General features: G+C 38.7%; 1 protein-coding gene and 1 pseudogene across 1 annotated transcript; both read left to right on the top strand.

The window, feature by feature from the left end:
• The first annotated feature begins 289 nt into the window (after nucleotides 1–289).
• On the top strand, nucleotides 290–4,571 carry MBL2 (mannose binding lectin 2). Its single transcript, XM_039871825.1, has 5 exons — nucleotides 290–410; nucleotides 1,509–1,701; nucleotides 2,098–2,214; nucleotides 3,329–3,397; nucleotides 4,058–4,571. Exons 2-5 carry the CDS (start codon nucleotides 1,518–1,520, stop codon nucleotides 4,429–4,431), a joined length of 744 nt encoding a protein of 247 aa, XP_039727759.1. The 5' UTR covers nucleotides 290–410; nucleotides 1,509–1,517; the 3' UTR covers nucleotides 4,432–4,571.
• A 9,222-nt stretch (nucleotides 4,572–13,793) lies between these two features.
• LOC120609918 (uncharacterized) lies at nucleotides 13,794–13,912 on the top strand (annotated as a pseudogene).
• Nucleotides 13,913–17,862: the final 3,950 nt, after the last annotated feature.

Raw genomic sequence — 17,862 nt, 5'->3', positions numbered from 1 at the left:
GTGTACATGTCTGTGTGTACAGTTGATGTGCACAAGAGTGTGGGTGTATTCCTAGGTATCTTTATGTTTCTCTGTTGAAAATAATGATCTCAACATGATGTATATGTGAACCTACTTACGGTTGCTCAGCAATGAGAAATGTCAAAATGAATGGCAAATAGAAGGAGGATTTGTGTGGTATTAAAGCAAACAGCTGCCAAACACTGTGCCAGAAGCCTCTGGCGAAATGCTAAGAAAAGTTTAGTGTAATACTAAGAAGAGTTGTTTATTAATCTGGGGTTGAGGGCCAGGCTGATTGGGCCCTGCAGTTGCCAAGTCCAGCCTCCTTCCTTACCCTGAGGCATCTGCCAGAGCCCGTGCCCTGAGTGTCAGCTTCCTTTTCTCCTCATCTCCGCTCTGCAGAAGCCCCAGTAAGTCATTTCTGGTGAACAGATCTGGGGTCCTAGATTTGTCTAGGGACTTGACTTGACCTCGGAGGTCTAGAGAAGGCTTTCTGGTGGGTGGAGGTGGGGAGATGGCAGGCAGAAGTCATGTGGGTGGGTTGGAGGTGTCTCTCTCTGCTTATGCTAGGGCACTTGTAACTTACCTAGATTTACCTAACCATTTGCAAATGAACTGCCTTCATTTTCAAAGAGAGCCTTAAAGAATCAGACCCATGAAGTTGGGCTACTGAGGCTTCCTGAAGAAGGACAGATTTGAAGGACACATGAAATGCTAAGATTGAGAAATGGGAAGGGGAGTCAAAGAAGATGGTCTGATGGCCAGTGTTTCTGACTCACAGAACACAGGGGATTCCTGTCAGGAACTAGAAAGGGATCTGTCACCCTGCCAGGGCTGAGATAGTGAAAAATTTCCAGAGAAAATTCTACCCTTGGTTAGTATCTCTTGCAATGAGAAATAAAACCTCAAGAAGAAGCAAACTCGAGTTAAATCCATGCTGAGTGAATGACAAGTAGTGATCCTTCCTCTCTGGATCACCGGTCTGCAGCTTAGTGCCTGCCATTCAGCCAATTATGGTTAACTGGTCCTGGATGACAGTGGTCTGCACAGATATGAGGATGGGATGTAGGCAGTAGATGGGCCCAAAGGGGAAAGCTGGGGAGAGAGGGAACTTTTACACATTCCTAGGTCTCCATTCATCCCCGCCCCCACACCAAGCTAACAGGCATGAATGTGCTGCTGGCAATGCGTAGGCCTATTTCCTCTCACAAATGCCATGGGAAGCATACTCACAACCTCTAGTGATAATACCAGAGGCCTGGGCACTCGTGACCTACTCCCTAGTTCCCCCACTGCATGTTGTTGTACCTATCTTTGTTAAAGTACTAATCACATAATGTCAGAAGGAAGACTTACTTTTCCAAATCCCCAGTCTGGATGTAGGAATGGGTCATCCGTCTCTTCATTGTCTGCCCAGTATAGGTAATAGGACAGAGGGAATTTTTGGTAATATATGTTGATTAACTGAACAAGATGAGATAATTTTCCCTGATTTTTCATACACCAAGGTGAGGACTATGTCCCTATTTCCATCGCTTCTTTTCCTTCTCCTGAGTGTGGTGACAGCGTCTTGCACAGAAGCAGAAACCTGGGAGAACCTCCAAAAGACCTGTCCTGTGATCACCTGTGGTTCTCCAGGCATCAATGGCTTCCCAGGCAAAGATGGACGTGATGGTGCCAAGGGAGAAAAGGGAGAACCAGGTACAGCTTAGGCTGTTCTATTTCTGTAACTCTTTACTTTCCAGACAAAATTGCCTGGGGATGTGAGGAGAGTAATGTCCTATTTGTATAGGGTGTATTTCTCTCAATTACATATTATAATTCAAAACATATACAGTTATGACTCTTTGGCATCCCAGACTTTTACACAGGAGTTAGTGACATGTGGTTGTTTTGCTTGCTCAGGGAATTGGCCCTCAAGGCAGGTCATCCCATGGGACATAGATTTCCTTCTCTGGGTCATTGGAAGTAGTGGCTTAGAAAAGTTGGTCCTGGGTTAATGTCTTCTTCTTCCCGGGAAGAGATTAGGCCTCAAACACTTGGAGAAACAGAGCAAAAACACAGATATTGATTTATGTTTATTTTGTCTTCCAACAGGGCAAGGACTCAGAGGCTTGCAGGGCCCTCCTGGAAAGTTGGGGCCTCAAGGAATCTCAGGGGCTCCTGGTAACCCAGGAGCAGTGGGCCCAAAAGGAGACCCTGGAATATGTCTGGGTAAGGAGATTACCTCAGCAAGGTCTAGGCTGAGGGCACACTGGGTCCTGGGACTTTGAGTACCAGGTGGGAATGCCCCTTCCCCTGCTGCTTCATGAGAAGATACCCAACTCTGCTTCCTGACCCAGCACCCTCAGCACTCTCTAGGTTACTTGGGGCCTCACAGTATTCCTATCTGTGCCCGAATACAGGCTTACAGACTCTTACAGTGCCACTCCTTCACCAAGCACCCCCGGAAGGAGCTGGGCCCTCGCTCTCCTTTAGCTGACACGAAAGGGAGAAAACAGGTCAGCTCCGTGTTGGGCTTGTTATGCTTATTTTCACAAAAGGGGATATATAAGGTGTGTCAGTTATCTTTTACTTCATTGCCAACAAAAAACACAGAAACAATTCTGTGGATCCAATAAGTGATTTCTGTGTTGCTCTCAGTTGGACTCACTCCTGTGTCTGTGGTCAACTCATGATCAATGGTCTCACGTCTTGCTGTTCAGTTGTCAGCTGGAGTGATGTAGGTAATGAGCCACAGGTCTCTTATCCTTCACTAGGCTAGCTTGGGCTTGTTCCCATAGAGGTGATTACAGGTTCCCCAAGAGTAGAAAGAGTAGAGGCTTTAAGGCTTTCTGAAGGCTTAGCATATGTACATTATTCCCTCTGTCACACTCTATTTGTCACAACCAGTCACACGGCCACCAAGATTCAAAGAGTAGGGAAAGAGACTCTATTTCTTAATGAGAGAAGCTACACCATATTGAGGCCATTTTTGCCATCTATTACAAACGGCTTGCCTTCTCCCTCCCTCATTCCCCCCACCACTTAAATAATGGGCAACTCACAAAAATCTTGGTTTACTGATTAATAGAACAAACTCTGGGAAAAACAAAAATAAAATAAAATAAGTATCTATAGATACATTGAACAGGTGAAGAGTGATATTTTGGGCTGGATGGAAATAGAGATACTTTTCTTTTTTTTCTTCTTGATACATTTAAAAAAAATTCTTCAAAGAGTAAATATCAAGGTTAATTTTTTTTTAATTTTATAAGGTTACCCTATCCACTTGTAGTTCTGAAACCCCTTCTCAACAATGCTCTTTCACTTTGTTTTAATTTTTTAGATTGTGATACTAGCCTGGCTGCTTCAGAAAGAGAAGCTCTGCGATCAGAATTGGGCCAAATCAAAAAGTGTAAGCCTTCTCTCTTACTTTTCAGGCAGCTTGGAGTTTGGGAAAGTGAAAGGCAACAAATATTTATTAAATACGTATCATCTTCTAGTACTTGAATAGGTGTTTCTCACATTCTGATCTCATGAACTCCTTACCACCTTTTGTTAGAAATGGAGGCAAAGAAAAATTACATAATTTGCTCAAAAACACAGAGCTATTAATTGGCAGAGGTAGTTTATAAACTGAAGTCAATCTGACTCTAGAGACCCTGAACCTGTGTTCTTTACTCAAGTTATTATTGGGGTAAAATTTAGAATTACAAATTATTTGTCTTCTAAAACTGTGACTCAAAAGGTCAAAGACCTTTGTTCTAGTCTGTCCTTTCAGATTAGGTTTGCTAGATTTAACAGATTAAAACAACAATTTTATTATTGTTCAACAAAAAAGAGAGCAATAAGTTAAATTTGAATTTCAGGTAAAGAACAATATTTTTAGTATAAGTATGTCCCCCAAATTGCATAGGCAATAGTTATAATAAAAAATTGATTACTTACATGAATTCAAATTTAACTGGACATACCATATTTCATGTGGAAATTCTAGTGTAGAAGCCTTCATCCAGAAAAATACCTTGGGCTGGGCTTAAAGATAAGCCAGTGTCACCCACATTTTTTCATTTAGGGCTGACCTTCTCTCTGGGAAAACAAGTTGGGAAGAAGCTCTTCTTGACCAATGGTGAAAGTATGACCTTTGACAGAGTGAAGGATCTGTGCACCCAGTTTGAGGCCTCTGTGGCCACCCCCATGAATGCTGAAGAGAACCAGGCCATCCAGAATGTAGCCAGAAAAGTGGCCTTCCTGGGCTTCACAGATGTGAAAAATGAAGGTCAGTTTGTGGATCTGACAGGAGGGAGTATAACCTACCTAAATTGGAATGATCACGAGCCCAACAATTCTGGCTCTGAGGAACACTGTGTGACGATCCTGACAGATGGCAAGTGGAATGACGTGCCCTGCTCATCCTCCTTTTTGGCAGTTTGTGAGTTCCCTGTCTGAGGGAGCCCATCCCTCAGACCCTCCTGTCCCTTTACCTCATCTAGGATCACAGTATGCTTTGAAAGATAAATCTGCATCAATTTTCCTATACCCAGTATTGATTTTTCCCTTTGTGGGGAATCAGAGAAAATGAAAAAAAAAAAATTGATTGAATGATGAAATATAGAGGTGCGAAATGGTACCATGAGAGTTTCTGGTTCAAACCCAATTATTAATAAGAATCACTTTCAACAACAATAAAATCATAACAGTAGTAATAAGTAATAGCAGCAATAGTAGTAGTACTGATAATATATTTTTAATGTTTACTATGAATCAGAACCTATATTATGCATCTTATGTTAATTATCTACATCATCATGTAATCAATGTAATATTAGTATCATTTATATATTTTTAATTAGACCATGCACTTTTGTTTGAGTAATGTTAACTTGTTAAGGTATAAAAATAAAATGAATTTATTGTTCCATTTACTCTGAACACCTGTGTTCTGTTGAGCCTTCCTTTTTCTTTGGGTAGAGGATTCTACTAATGATATCCCTCCCTCGACCTAATTCCATAGGTTTTGGCCAGTCTCAATTATTAAGAGGATCTATTTTGTTGCTTTCTCTCTGAACTATATTTTATTTTTTTAATGAGACACTAAGCTACGTAAAGAACATAAATCTCAAGTGAATTGATTAATGAATTTTCACATATATGTGCACCCATGTAACCACCTTCTTGATTAAGGTACAGGATATTTCTAACATCCTAGAAACCCCTTCATAACCTCTCCTAGTTGAGGTTTATTCCCCAGATAAATACTCTTCTGACCTCTATTACAATACATTAAATTTCTCTATTTATGAACTCCATACAGATGGAATCATTTATACATTTATACATTTTATCTTACCTTTTTCATTCAAAATTAAGTCTATGAGATTTATTCATGGTGTTACTACATCAATAGAGTATTCATTTTCATTGCCATGTAGGTTTCCACTATATAAATATATTTCAGTTTATCTATTCTATTGTTAATAGACCATTGGACTGCTTCCAATTTTTGACCATTAAGAAGAAAAACTCATAAAAATTTCTGTAGTTGTCTTTTGGTAGACATGTGCACTAATCTCTCTCGGTTATCTATCCGGAAGTAGAATTGGTGGATCATGGAGTAAGTATATGTTTACCTTTCCAAAGTGATTATATAAATTTACACTCCCACCAGCAATATGTGTCAGTTCTGGTTGCTCTGCCTACTTATAAAAAGTTGATATTTTTTAGTCTTTTTAATTTTGGGCCATTCTCGTGTGTTTAAAATGATATTCACCATGGCTTTACTCTCTGTTTCCCTGACATGTAATAATGTTGAAGGCTTTTTCATATGCTTATTGGGTATTTGCATATCTTCTTTTGTGAAGTACCTCTTCATGTCTTTCATATTTTGTTTAAGTATCCAGTATCTTTCTTATTAATTTGTAAGAGTTATTTTTATATTCTGAATATAAGTCCCTTTTGTTTCTGTGTATCACAAATATTTTTCAAATTTGTGACTTGTTCTCAGTATAGACTTTTGATGAACAGTTCTTAATTTTAACAAAGTCCAATCTATCAATATTTTCCTTCATATCTAGTACTTTTCTGAGCCTGTTTAAGAAATCTTTGCCTAGTCCAAAATCATAAAGATATTCGCATTTTTTTTTTTTCACCCAGTAGCTTTATTGCTAAACCTCCTCTCTATCCCTCTTAGTTATCCACTGGATACAGCATTATCATTGGAAAGACAATTCTTCTCTCACGCCCAGTGAATTATAGTAGTGCCTTTCTATAAATTAGGTGACTATATACATATGAGTCTGTTTCTGGGCTTTCTGAACCAGTACATTAGAAGAAATATTTTAGACTGAAATCATCAAATATTCCAATAACTAAAGAGCTGGGCCACAATTTTCAGTACACCCTAGAGCTGTCACTCAGAGACTGATGATGTGGGCATTAGAGTATCCTGCCTTCTGTGGGGTGAGCACCCTGACATTGTCATTATGTAAGCAGAGACTGGAGCATCTTATATGTGACTGAAATAGAGTAGTGAGTGTTTGAATTGTTAAAAGATAAGCGGAGGCACATTAAAATTTACAGAGTTTATCTGAGCAAACATTGATTTGAATTGAGAGCACCATACTGAAAGTAGTTAGGAGTACTCCACTGACAGAAGCAAAGGGAAAGGATTTCATAGAGAAGACGTGGAAGCAAAGCAAATAAATTATTTGATTAGCTATTGGTAAGTTGTTGCCTTCTTTGGGAAAGCCTAGTTGGCTGTTTGTCACTGTTCTTAGGTTTCGTTTTCTGGGATTCCAGGGCAGTGGCTGGCCTCGGTTTCGGTTTACTTACATAGGCTGCCAAGGCATGACAGCCGCCTCAGCCTAACGGCCTCCTTATTTAATTACTTGAACAATGCTTAGTAAAACTAAAAATAATTTTAGTTTTAGATGCTGCGTGGAACACCACATATATACAAGAGGTTAAAAAGCGATTTCATCAGAAAATATATAGTTTTGCATTTTGAAAAGTTCAAATTGTATAACTTTATACAATGAGAGCATAGTCTGATAAACTTAAAAATGTTGAAATTCAAAGTTATTAATGACGACTGTAGTCTGGTGTCAGTTTTCTGAATTCAATTTATGTTTTTTCTTTTATATCTGGCTTTGATTGTGCAATATCAGAATACTGAGTGACATGGGTAAATATTTTTAAAATATAGCTAGGTGCAAGATGCATTCTGAGGATCTCCTTAGTTCAACTCTACTTTTCAACTTAAACAAATGCCATAGGCCACACTTGGCCCTTGCCCCAGCCCCACTCAGAAGGACAGAAGAAAGGAAACACAGCCTGACATCTGGGCAGCAACAAGCACTTTTCTGCAGTGGAAAGAGCCCTGATGGCAGTTCACACAGCAGTCCAAGAGCTATTCTCTGCCCCCAAGTGATAGTTAAGGTTGTGACAGAGCTAGATCTATACACATGCAGTACTGACTTAGAAGGACGACCCTGGCATAGAAGCTGCACACCACTTACAGGAACTAATATATCTTTTTTTTTTCTTTAAGGAAGTCATCGTGATTTATTTCTTGTGTCTTGAGATCCATTTTCTTGATGGCAGCCTCTTTTTTTGTATATTACATATTTTTAAAAATTTCGATAAGATACACATAGCAAAAGTTACTATCTTAAACATTTTTAAATGTATAGTTCAGTGGTATGAAAAGATACTCAACATCACTTATCATCAGGGAAATGCAAATCAATGGGATATCACTCCACACTTGTGAGAATTGCTATTATCAAAAAGTAAAAAGATAACAAATGTTGGAGAGGACGTGGAGAAGAGGGAACTCTTGTATGCTATTCGTGGGAATGTAAATCAGTACAGCCTATACAATAGAAAACAATATAGAGGTTCCTGAAGGAATTTTAACTATAACTATCATACAGCAATTGCATTTGGGTATAAATATCCAATAGGAATAAAATCTCAAGAGAGATATCTGTATTCCCATGTTCATTGCAGCATTACTCACAATAGCCAAGATGTGTAAACAACCTAATGGTATCTGTTGACTGATAAATGGATAAAGAAACTTTAATACAAGCACACAAACACACACACAGGAATATTAGACAGCCTTAAAAAAGAAGAAAATCTTGCCATTTAGGAACCAGTATATCTTACAAAAACAGCTCCTTGGGAAAGTGTCTGGGTCTCCACAAGGGACATGTGAGTTTGCAAGAATCATCACACCTTGGGACAGCCAAAGCTGTGCCTCCCAAACTGCTGTTTTTATTTCATTCTGCCTTCCCAGGTCAGAGGCAGTTCAAAATCACAGATCATTTTTATCACGTACAATATTGCTCAGTAACACAGCTGACCAGGTTTCCAGGGAAACAGAACAGGAAAGTTAACGTAAGGCTAAAATTCATAGTATAAGAGAAAGGGTTTTGCTAATCCTTTACTCAACACAGTGTCATTTCAAAAACTAGTGTTCTCAGGCTATTCCACAAGAAAGAGGAATTCAAACTTAAAATGATATGATATGAACATGTCTCTAGAAGTTATTGTTTCACCTGATTATTAGGATCATGACAAGGACAGGCAAAGGCAAGCACTGAGATCTGGATTGGCATTGCCTAGCATTTCAGCGAACTCACCATAAGAGGTTCATAGAACTGAACCAATGTAAACAAGGGTTGGGAGTGGACCCATCAGGCTGAATTTCTAAAATGACCAGAGCAGCAATGGACTTTCTAGATGATAACGCATTTCTGAGAAGTTCAAATTAACACAGAAGTCTGCTGGAATAATTTTGTTTCCAGTTTGACACAAAGACATCTTCACCTAGCAGCCCAAGCAATTGTTTTGATCGTCAAATGGGTAAAATTTGGTTCACACCACATGTTTGTGCCAGGGTTAATTTTACTTAGTTTTATAGCCTTTACTACATGTTTTGGAAAATAAATTCGAATCTCACCTTTGCAGAAGGCCAGGAGTACTTCTCTGCATCCCTGACATGTCCCAAGACAGCATGAAGACCATTGCCGTGGAGGGGAGTGGGGTGCCAGCAGGGGTCTCCCAGAGTTCTCTCCACCTGGGATTTGATCACAGTGTGCCTGGCCTGCTCACTGCCTAGAAGGCTTCCTCCTTAGGAGGAAAGCCCGGTTAGTCCTCTGGAACAGAAGACCTCAGAAAAGGAATCTGGAAAATAGGAGGTCAGGAAACCATACTCCAGCTGGCATTCCTGTGTTTTCTTGTCAATGATAAACCTTCACAGCAGGAAAGCTTATAGAACATCGTTGAGAATTTCAAACCTCATTAAATCATGTTATAATTCTGGGTCATTTCAACATCCAGACAATTCTTTAGAAAATGGGATTCTTAACTCCTTGACACTGTATTTTATGGCTTTTGTTCTCCCAACTTTAGCACACATTCTCCAGCTCACACTCATAGTCAGTACCATTAAGGCACCTCTCAGTAGTGTGAGTGTTAAGCATCCCACTCTCTAGCCACCACCTGCAATCTTTTCAGCTCACTTCTTCCTAGAACCACGTTCTAATAGTTTTGGACTTCCTGGGATTGTGTAATTCTTGATTTTATCATCTTTTCACTTCCCCTTACTGCTCTCACAGCCTAATTTCCCTCCTACACAGCTTAGATAGCAAGGTTAATCATTATAAACACTCTTTCACAATTCCGACTTCTTATTGATTTATCTTGTTCCCCTTCAAAACATTCTGGGGAAAAATCTCAATCATGGTTCAATTCTACCCTTCATCGACTCCTTATCTGGCTCTGGGGAGCTGACTGTGGCTATAGAAAAATATACAAGCATGAATGACACTCTCACTGTAATTTTATGACCTCTAACAACAAGTCTTAAGTGTCACCCAATAATCCTACTGCATTCACACTCTCAGATAATTAAACTGTATTCTCTTAAGTCTTCCACATTTTCTTCTCTATCTTCAGTCTTATCTAAAGATCTTGCTTCTTATTTCACTGCAAAATTGAAAAAATCAGACAATAACTTCCTAGGTTTCTCCCAATCAAACCTCCCAATCAAATTTCATAAATGACCACTAACTCTGACCTCCTCCTCTTATGACGGGTGAACTGTATGTCCTCCTTTCTAAGACCAAACCAGTTACTTTTGTACTAGATCCTACCATGTCTTAGTGACCCCAAGGATATCTTTGCTTGAACCAATTTGCTTTATCAGTTTTCAGTTTTATTTTTTTTCTTTCTCTACTTTATCATTCTCAGCAGGTGTGAACATGGCATAAAATATTTTATCTGAAAAAAATTTACCCTCAACTCAAGGACCCCTCTAGCTATGATCCATTTCTCTGATCAATGTCCCCCAAAAGCAAAATTCCCTGAGTGATACCTTTACAGACACTATGGTAGTTTTTTCTAGCACAAATTCCTTTTCTTGAGAACATAAGAAGCAACATTTCCCAGCCTCCCTTGCATTTTGGGATAGGCCCTTCATCTGGATGAATATTTTGAGAGCCACAGTGGCCCAGGTCTCCTAGAGATGTTAGGCAAAGGTAAGGAGTTTTAGACTGACTCACCCACCTCTCACTGAGTGTCTTACATTACTCCAGCCCCTTCCAGAGACTCACACAACCAAAGGACAATAGATCTGGATGGACCCAGGCCTACTGTATACCCCACTTCATAGGCCACCTCTCACACAAGACACACATTAGCCAATCTTTAATTCAAGTATAATTTATTGAGATCACAAAGTAATTTTTGCTTTTCTCTTGTAATGCTGCTAGATAGAAACATGAACAGAGAAAAGTACTTCACGTTTCAAATGTCTTTATGAGATAAACTGCTCGTAGGTCATATTGTGTTGTTTAGTCATCAAATAAAAACCTATTATTATGCTTTCTAGAGCGTGTAATGTAATGAGATAATTTACATAATCTTGGTTTTTCTAAATCTATCCTGAAATTTATATTACTATCAAGATGCAAGATGAGAGAAAGTAAAATCATTTGCATAAAAAGTGATTTCTACCTTTAAAATAAATGTATGGAGAATTCAAAGATATTTTGAGGATAAAATAAGAAACCTAGTGACTGAAGACCACTATGGTATTTCAGGATTTTGACTAGTAATGGTGCATGGAGTCTGAATGAAGCCAAGAGGAATCATATATCCATTTTTTTGGATGGGAATGTCCACAAACGAACAAACAAACAAACAAAGACATTATAGATAAAAAAAAGATAAACTATGCTTTAGAAAGAAGACAGTCTTCCCGGAGGAGGTAGAGAAAGAGGAGATCTTTTTGCTAGGAACTTCCCATCGAGACTCACAGTAAACATCTTATTGGAGAAAAGAGGAAAAGAACAAAATGAAGATGATGGAGAAAGAGGTGAGGGAGGAGTGAGAAGAGGGTAGTCAAAGGGTGGGTCTCAGCTGGTGGGCAGAGACCCTCCCATCTCAGAGGAAGCACCATCCTGGGCACAAAGATCAGAGAGGCAGTTATCCTGGCCAAATGCTCCGCTGGCATCAATAAATACATGAGAATTCAGTTCCAGAAGTTGCAGTTGAATTGCTCTTTCCCTTATTCTTTGTCTCAGGTCTGCGACCTCCTGTCTGACGATGATGAGGTTTCGTTCAGCCTCCTGAGCTCTCAACCAGTCATCAAGAGCTTTTCCTTCCAGGGTCAGAATCTGCCACTGATAAGAAGAAATGATTCTTTCCAGACGTAATTCAAGATCTTGGAATCGCTTTTGGTATATCTCTTGTTCTTCAGTTTCAAGACTCATCAGGCCATTGGCTTCAAAACTTCCCACCTTCTTCTGTAAGTCAAGATCTTTCTTGACAGGTAATATCGCCAGTTGCTCCATTTCTTTTGGGTGATACGACATAGTCATTTCATTTTCTTTCTCCTTAAGATGTTTATCTGCCCTTTTGATGGAAGCTTCTTTGTTCTGGGCACATTTGTGTTGACCTGCCAAGGGGGCTTTCTTCTTTTCTTTGGCAATATTATTGTAGAATTTCTTTTTCTTTATATCTTGAATGTTTAAAAGCACACTTGATGTTACAGCACACCTCAGTTTTTCCCTCGATCCTTTTGCTGGCTCATCAACATGATCTCTATTACCTGTTTCTCCTGATTCCAAGTTCTCACCCATGTCCTTCCCTTCTACAGAAGGTGCCATTTCTCTGATCTTAAGGCAATCATTGGGCAGAGATAATACCTGAGCTTTCACACAGGCCATAGAGTTCATTATGGAGAACCTGAGTCTTTTTTCAGTTGCTGGTAGAAGTTTTAAGGATGTTTTAGCCTCTTGCACTTGTATGTCAATGGCTTTCTGTTTCTGGTGCATAGCCTGGATCTTTCTTGCTGTCTCAGACACAGGCTGTTCTTGGTCTGAACATTGAGTTTTTTTCTTTGTTCCATGTCTTACTATAATGTATATGATGTTTCTTATTGCCGGTTTGGGCACATTCAGATCATCAGCTACTTCTGAGTTTTCATCTTCTTTCAACCCAGGATGAAACTTGATAAGAGTGTTACATTTCATTATGGCTAGTGCTGAACTGCTACTGGTAGCTTTCTTGTCTCCCCATACAGAAAGTCTTTCTTTGAATGACTGCATAATTCTGTCTAAAAGAAAAAGAATTATAAAGACTTGAACTATTACAGCACAATCCGCCATCTCCCACTGATATCCAAGAATAGTGAGACTTGCTCCTATATCATCAGGGGCTTCTGTCATGAAGCACTCCAGGGTCTCCTGGGTTTGACAAAAGTACATATCCTCAGCGGAATAAAGTTCTTCCATCGTGGCCCAGTCTGACACAGGGGCACCAAGGGCCACCATGGCCAGCTGGATCACACCACACTATGGGGATGAATGTTCTGAGTTCTACCCGGAACCAAACCTACCCCAGGCAACTGGGGCAGACCATTTCTGCTGAGGGGCAGGTAAGTAGGCCCAAAGCAATAAAGAATTCACACGCCCTCCATGCTGTGCTTGGCTCTTTCTTTTCTTACTTAAACTGCCCTTTCTGTGGCCCCAGAAAGTCCACCCAATCCATCATGCACACCATTCTCTCAGTCCTGAAAGCCCCTCTTTCCACTGTCCACATGTGGGGCACACCCCCATCTTATAACTACTCTTTTCTCTCACTTGAGGGGTCCCAGTGCCCAAGGCAGGGCCTGGCCATGATTATGTGATCAGTACTCCATGTGTGTTTTGGAAAAGAATCAATGAACAAGCATTTGAATGAAGGAATGACAAAGTCATCCTTTTTCTTCCATGGAGAATCACATTTCATGCTCTGCTGACCAGCAGACAGTCCAATGAGACAAATTAATTACTGTGACTGTAGCCTAGTAAAGGAATGTAAGTCAAAAGGTTGAACAATTTTTTAACATCAAGAGGCTGACCATGGGACATTCATTAGAATTCACCATCTTGGACTATAAAGAGATTCTCAAATTGTTTTTAAAGATAAAATACTGCAGTGGAGATCATTTTCTGAAATCTCATTTTAAAAATATATAAAGAACAAAATTTTAAGTAAAATCAACTGCTTGGAAAATTCAGAGATCTCCTAAATAATCTTTGGCTCCAAAGAGCCACTTAAAAAATACTGCCCACATTTAGAAAATATAATGAAAAATAATTATAGCAATCCATAGGATAAAGATAACATTACTCAATGAGAAAAAAATCACATCATTTAACACTGAAGAATTTAAAAGAATTCTTAACAGAAAGTGTGGAAATGAACTGAATGGTTGAAATATTTATTAAAAAGTTAGAAATTGAAAAATAAACATAATCTACGGCCATGCCACCCTGAACAAGCCCAATCCCGTCTGATCTCAGAAGCTAAGCAGAGTTGGACCTGGTTAGTACTTGGATGGGAGACCATCTAGGAAGACCAGGTGCTGTAGGCATAAAAAATAAGGGAATGTAAGCTGACAAGGTCCTTGCAATCTGTGAGGTCCACCAAGGGTTGCCTCGCCTAAAAGTAAGTAAACAAACAAACAAAAACAAAGAACAATGAAAATATGAAAGGTTGGCACTGAATGTTCAGAGCTCTAAAAATGAGAATGATTGATACAAAAATCTAAGAGCCAATCACAAGGATATTTTTCTTTTCCTTAGCATAGTTTTAAACAATGAGCGCCAAAGCGCAAAACTGAAAATTAGAGCTAAAATTCCAAAGACATGGAGGAAAATTAATCTTCAGAGACTTCTTTCAGAACCCATGCAGGAAGAAGGAAGAAGAGGCGCTGTCAGCAGCCCTGGCATGAACTAATTCACTATTCTCACTGCCACTTGTCACCAATCACCCCTGTCACCCCAGGTGAACAGGATAGTCACTCTGGGATTTGCCACCCACATGACCTTTGTCAAGAAAGAAAATCAAACATGCCCATTAAGGCTATCTAGGTAGATTGAAGCTGAGAATGGGGCCTAGAGCAAGGCAGCTAAGACTGGGGCACCACTTTCAGATGAGTTTTCTCTACAGAGGTTTCAGAAGCAATACTTTTAGCCTTACTTGTATTTTTGTTATGAAAAATAACTGACAAATGTAATGATAAAATAGTAAGATTACAGATTTTGGATCTCAAGGCCTCTATAGGAAAATGGTTATGGGGAATAATGGAAACACGGAACTTCCTTCTGTAATGTACCTTCTACTTCTTGTGGGATGGATAGATGGATGGATGGATAAACAGATGGATGAATGACAGAATGAGTGACCCAGGCACGAAACCTGTAATGGTCAAACCAGTAGATGTACAGTGAACTCTATAGATTCTGTAGGTGGTTCCCACAAGTGGAGCTTAAATCTATGATGAAAAAGCCATATGCCTCTAGGAAGTTTTAGGGGACATGTGAGGCAACCCCACATGCTTTGTTTATAAAAGCAGAGAGCACCATGTACTGATGTGGAAACTGAAGCTCGGAGAGAAGAGTGGCATTGTTACCTAAACCACTGAAGTTGCCCTCCTGTAATTCTCAGGACAGGTCAAGACAGGCTGACCCCACTAGCCTGGGAAACAGGCACTCCCTCTCTGCCACCTTCAGCCATTGATCCCCATGGGTCAAACAAGATGTTATGATCATCTTCCTCTTTTCCAAAGTGGTGAAACCTGGTTATTTTCTCCCCAGCAGAGTATAGCAATTCTGGTTTCCTCGTGTCTGTGCTGATTCCTGTTGTTTTTAGGTATTTTAATTTTAGCCTTTCTCCTGATATGTGAGGAGTATCTCATTGCGATTTTCTTTAGTATTTCCCTAATGAATCTGGAGGCTGATCACTTTTTCTTGTGCTTATCAAGTTTTGTAATTCTTCCTTAATACATTTTCTTTTAGAGTCCTTAGCCCATTAAAATATTTCTCTGCATTTTTTGGAGAGTCATAAGAATTTTTATATATCTTAAAGACAAGTCTTTTTTCAGATGGATTTATGAATATTTTCTAACAATGTGGGGCTCGTCTCCTCATTTACTTACAGGTGCCTTTTGATGAGCAGTTTTCAGTTTTGATGAAGAATAGTCTATCCATTTTTTTTTTATTTAGGATTTTATTATCCTATCAAAACCTATTCCAATATCATGAAGGTATTGTCCAGTTTTCTTGTAAAAGCTTTGACTTAGCTTTCATGTTTTGACCTTATATCAATCTTGACTTAATTTTTGTTGAAGATATGTGACAGAGTACAATATTGATTATCTATCTTCATAGGCGTCCAGTGGTTTCGGCATTATACGTTTAAAAGTCTTTCTGTTTCCATCAAAGGTCATTTACATCTATATAGACATTAACAATAAAAAAACATTTATATATTTCTTTATACATATTGCATTTCTGAATTCTCTGTTCTAGTCCACTGATTTATTTATGCGTCTCTGTGACAATTTAACACTATCTTGATATGGTATTTTTAGCAATTCTTGAAATCATGCAGTAAAATTCCTCCCCTATTACATTCCATATCAATTGTAGAGTAAATTTGTTAATTTCTCTAGGATCATGATTGAAATTGAGTAAAATCTGGAGACTATTGTGTTGAGAACTGACATTAAACAATATTGATTCTTCTATGTTTTAATTTATTGTTGCTAAAATATGGAAGTATAAGTTGATTGCTGTACATGGCCTTTATATGCTAAGATCTTGCTAAATAAATTTATTAGATCTAGGAGTTTTTAAAAAATAGATTCCTTAAGATTTCTCGAAATCAATTCACGTCTTTGGTGAATAGGGAAGTTTTACTTTTTTTTATTTTCAACATCCTTGCCTGCTTTCTCTTTCCTTTACATATTGCATTCACTGGATACACTACTTGATGTTGAATTGAATGAGAATAGCTTGGCTTTGTTCTCAATCACAGGGGAACGTTATTTTCTTTTTTATCATTTAAGATAATGACAGCTCAAAGTTATTCATAGATGTATTTTATCACATGGAGGAAAATGCCTATCCAAATTTCCTGAGTTTTTTAAAATAAATTTTGTGAATTAATTTTTCAGAACTTATTGAACTCTTAGCTATATCTCCTTGATTTAGTAAATAAAACTTACTGAAATCAATTTAGGTAAATTTAATTTAGTAAATATTGTGGATTTCAAAGTGTTATGTTTAAATGTTAACTTGCAGTCCTGCTAATAAATGCCACTTGGTCATCAGACTCCGTATTTGTCATACGTTGCTAGATAATATGCTTATATTTCATTATGAAATTTTGTGATTATGGTCACGAAATATATTGGTCTGTAATATTATTTTTACACAATATCTTTGCCAGGTTTGATATCAGAGTAATGTTGGTGCCCTAAATTTATTGAGAAGAGTTCCTTTTTCCTGTATTTTCTGAAAGAATTAGTGTAATGTTGCTTTTTTGTTTTTTCTTCAAGTTGATAAAATTTACCTGAAAAGTCATCTGAGCTTGAGGTTCTATTTATGTGTATAATTTAGAACATAAAGTCAATCTCCTAAACAAAGATTACTTTTCAGATTTTCTCTTTTATCCTGTGTCATTTTTAAGTTTCATATGTGTTGAGTATTGGAATGTATCCTTGGCCAAATATCTGCCCACTCAGAAACCTTGTCCCTCACTATTCCTTTTACGCAGGTATCTCTTCCAGAATTTGCCTTATTTGAGTGACTTTCCAGTGCCTTCTGTGAAGTGCTTTCTTATGAATAACTTGCCCAGATTTAATACTGGCATCTGTGGAAGGGTTAGAATGATCAAGCTCTCTCATCATGAGAGCGGGTGTGATTCCCCCAGCGCATCAGAGAACAAAAACCCTGTCCAGTTCCACTCTCCTGCCCCAGAGTGAGCAGTGGGTGGAGCAGGGCAAGGAACTCTCATACATGATCCGATATGTCAAATTACTTGGTTGATTGCTTCTCCTTGTCCTATGAGAATCACATGCAATGGTTTTGAGCACCATCCACAGCACAGCCCATTTTCCTTGATTCTTCAGTAGACTGGCTGTGTGGTGGGATAGGTTCTTATTAACACGACATCCATAAGATCCTCCAGATAGACTACCTCTTCCTGGTCTCATCGTCTTGACATATTCTATTTCCCCTTGGTGGAATACCCTTTTATGCATTCTCCTGTTTAATCTCTAATTATAGTAGGAATCAATGAATACATTCTTCCTGGAATTTTGAAAATATTTCAGAAGAGACAAAGCTTCTCTGACAAAGGTCCATAATTCTTGTCCTCAGTGTTCTGTAATATTGGAGAAATCCAATGTGATGTTGGAGCAAAGGCTCTCAGGCCTGGTTTTTCACATTAATATTGGCCACGACACTGGATTCACATCCTAAAAGTTCTGAATATCAATGAGAGACAAGTCTCTTGAGCTTTCAGCTCAAAGTGAGT

Source organism: Pteropus medius, unplaced genomic scaffold (assembly GCF_902729225.1).
Source record: "Pteropus medius unplaced genomic scaffold, Ma_sr-lr_union100, whole genome shotgun sequence".
Lineage (NCBI taxonomy): Eukaryota > Metazoa > Chordata > Mammalia > Chiroptera > Pteropodidae > Pteropus > Pteropus medius.
The sequence above is the reverse complement of the archived record's forward strand: the minus strand, read 5'-3'. Positions and strand labels throughout refer to the sequence as shown.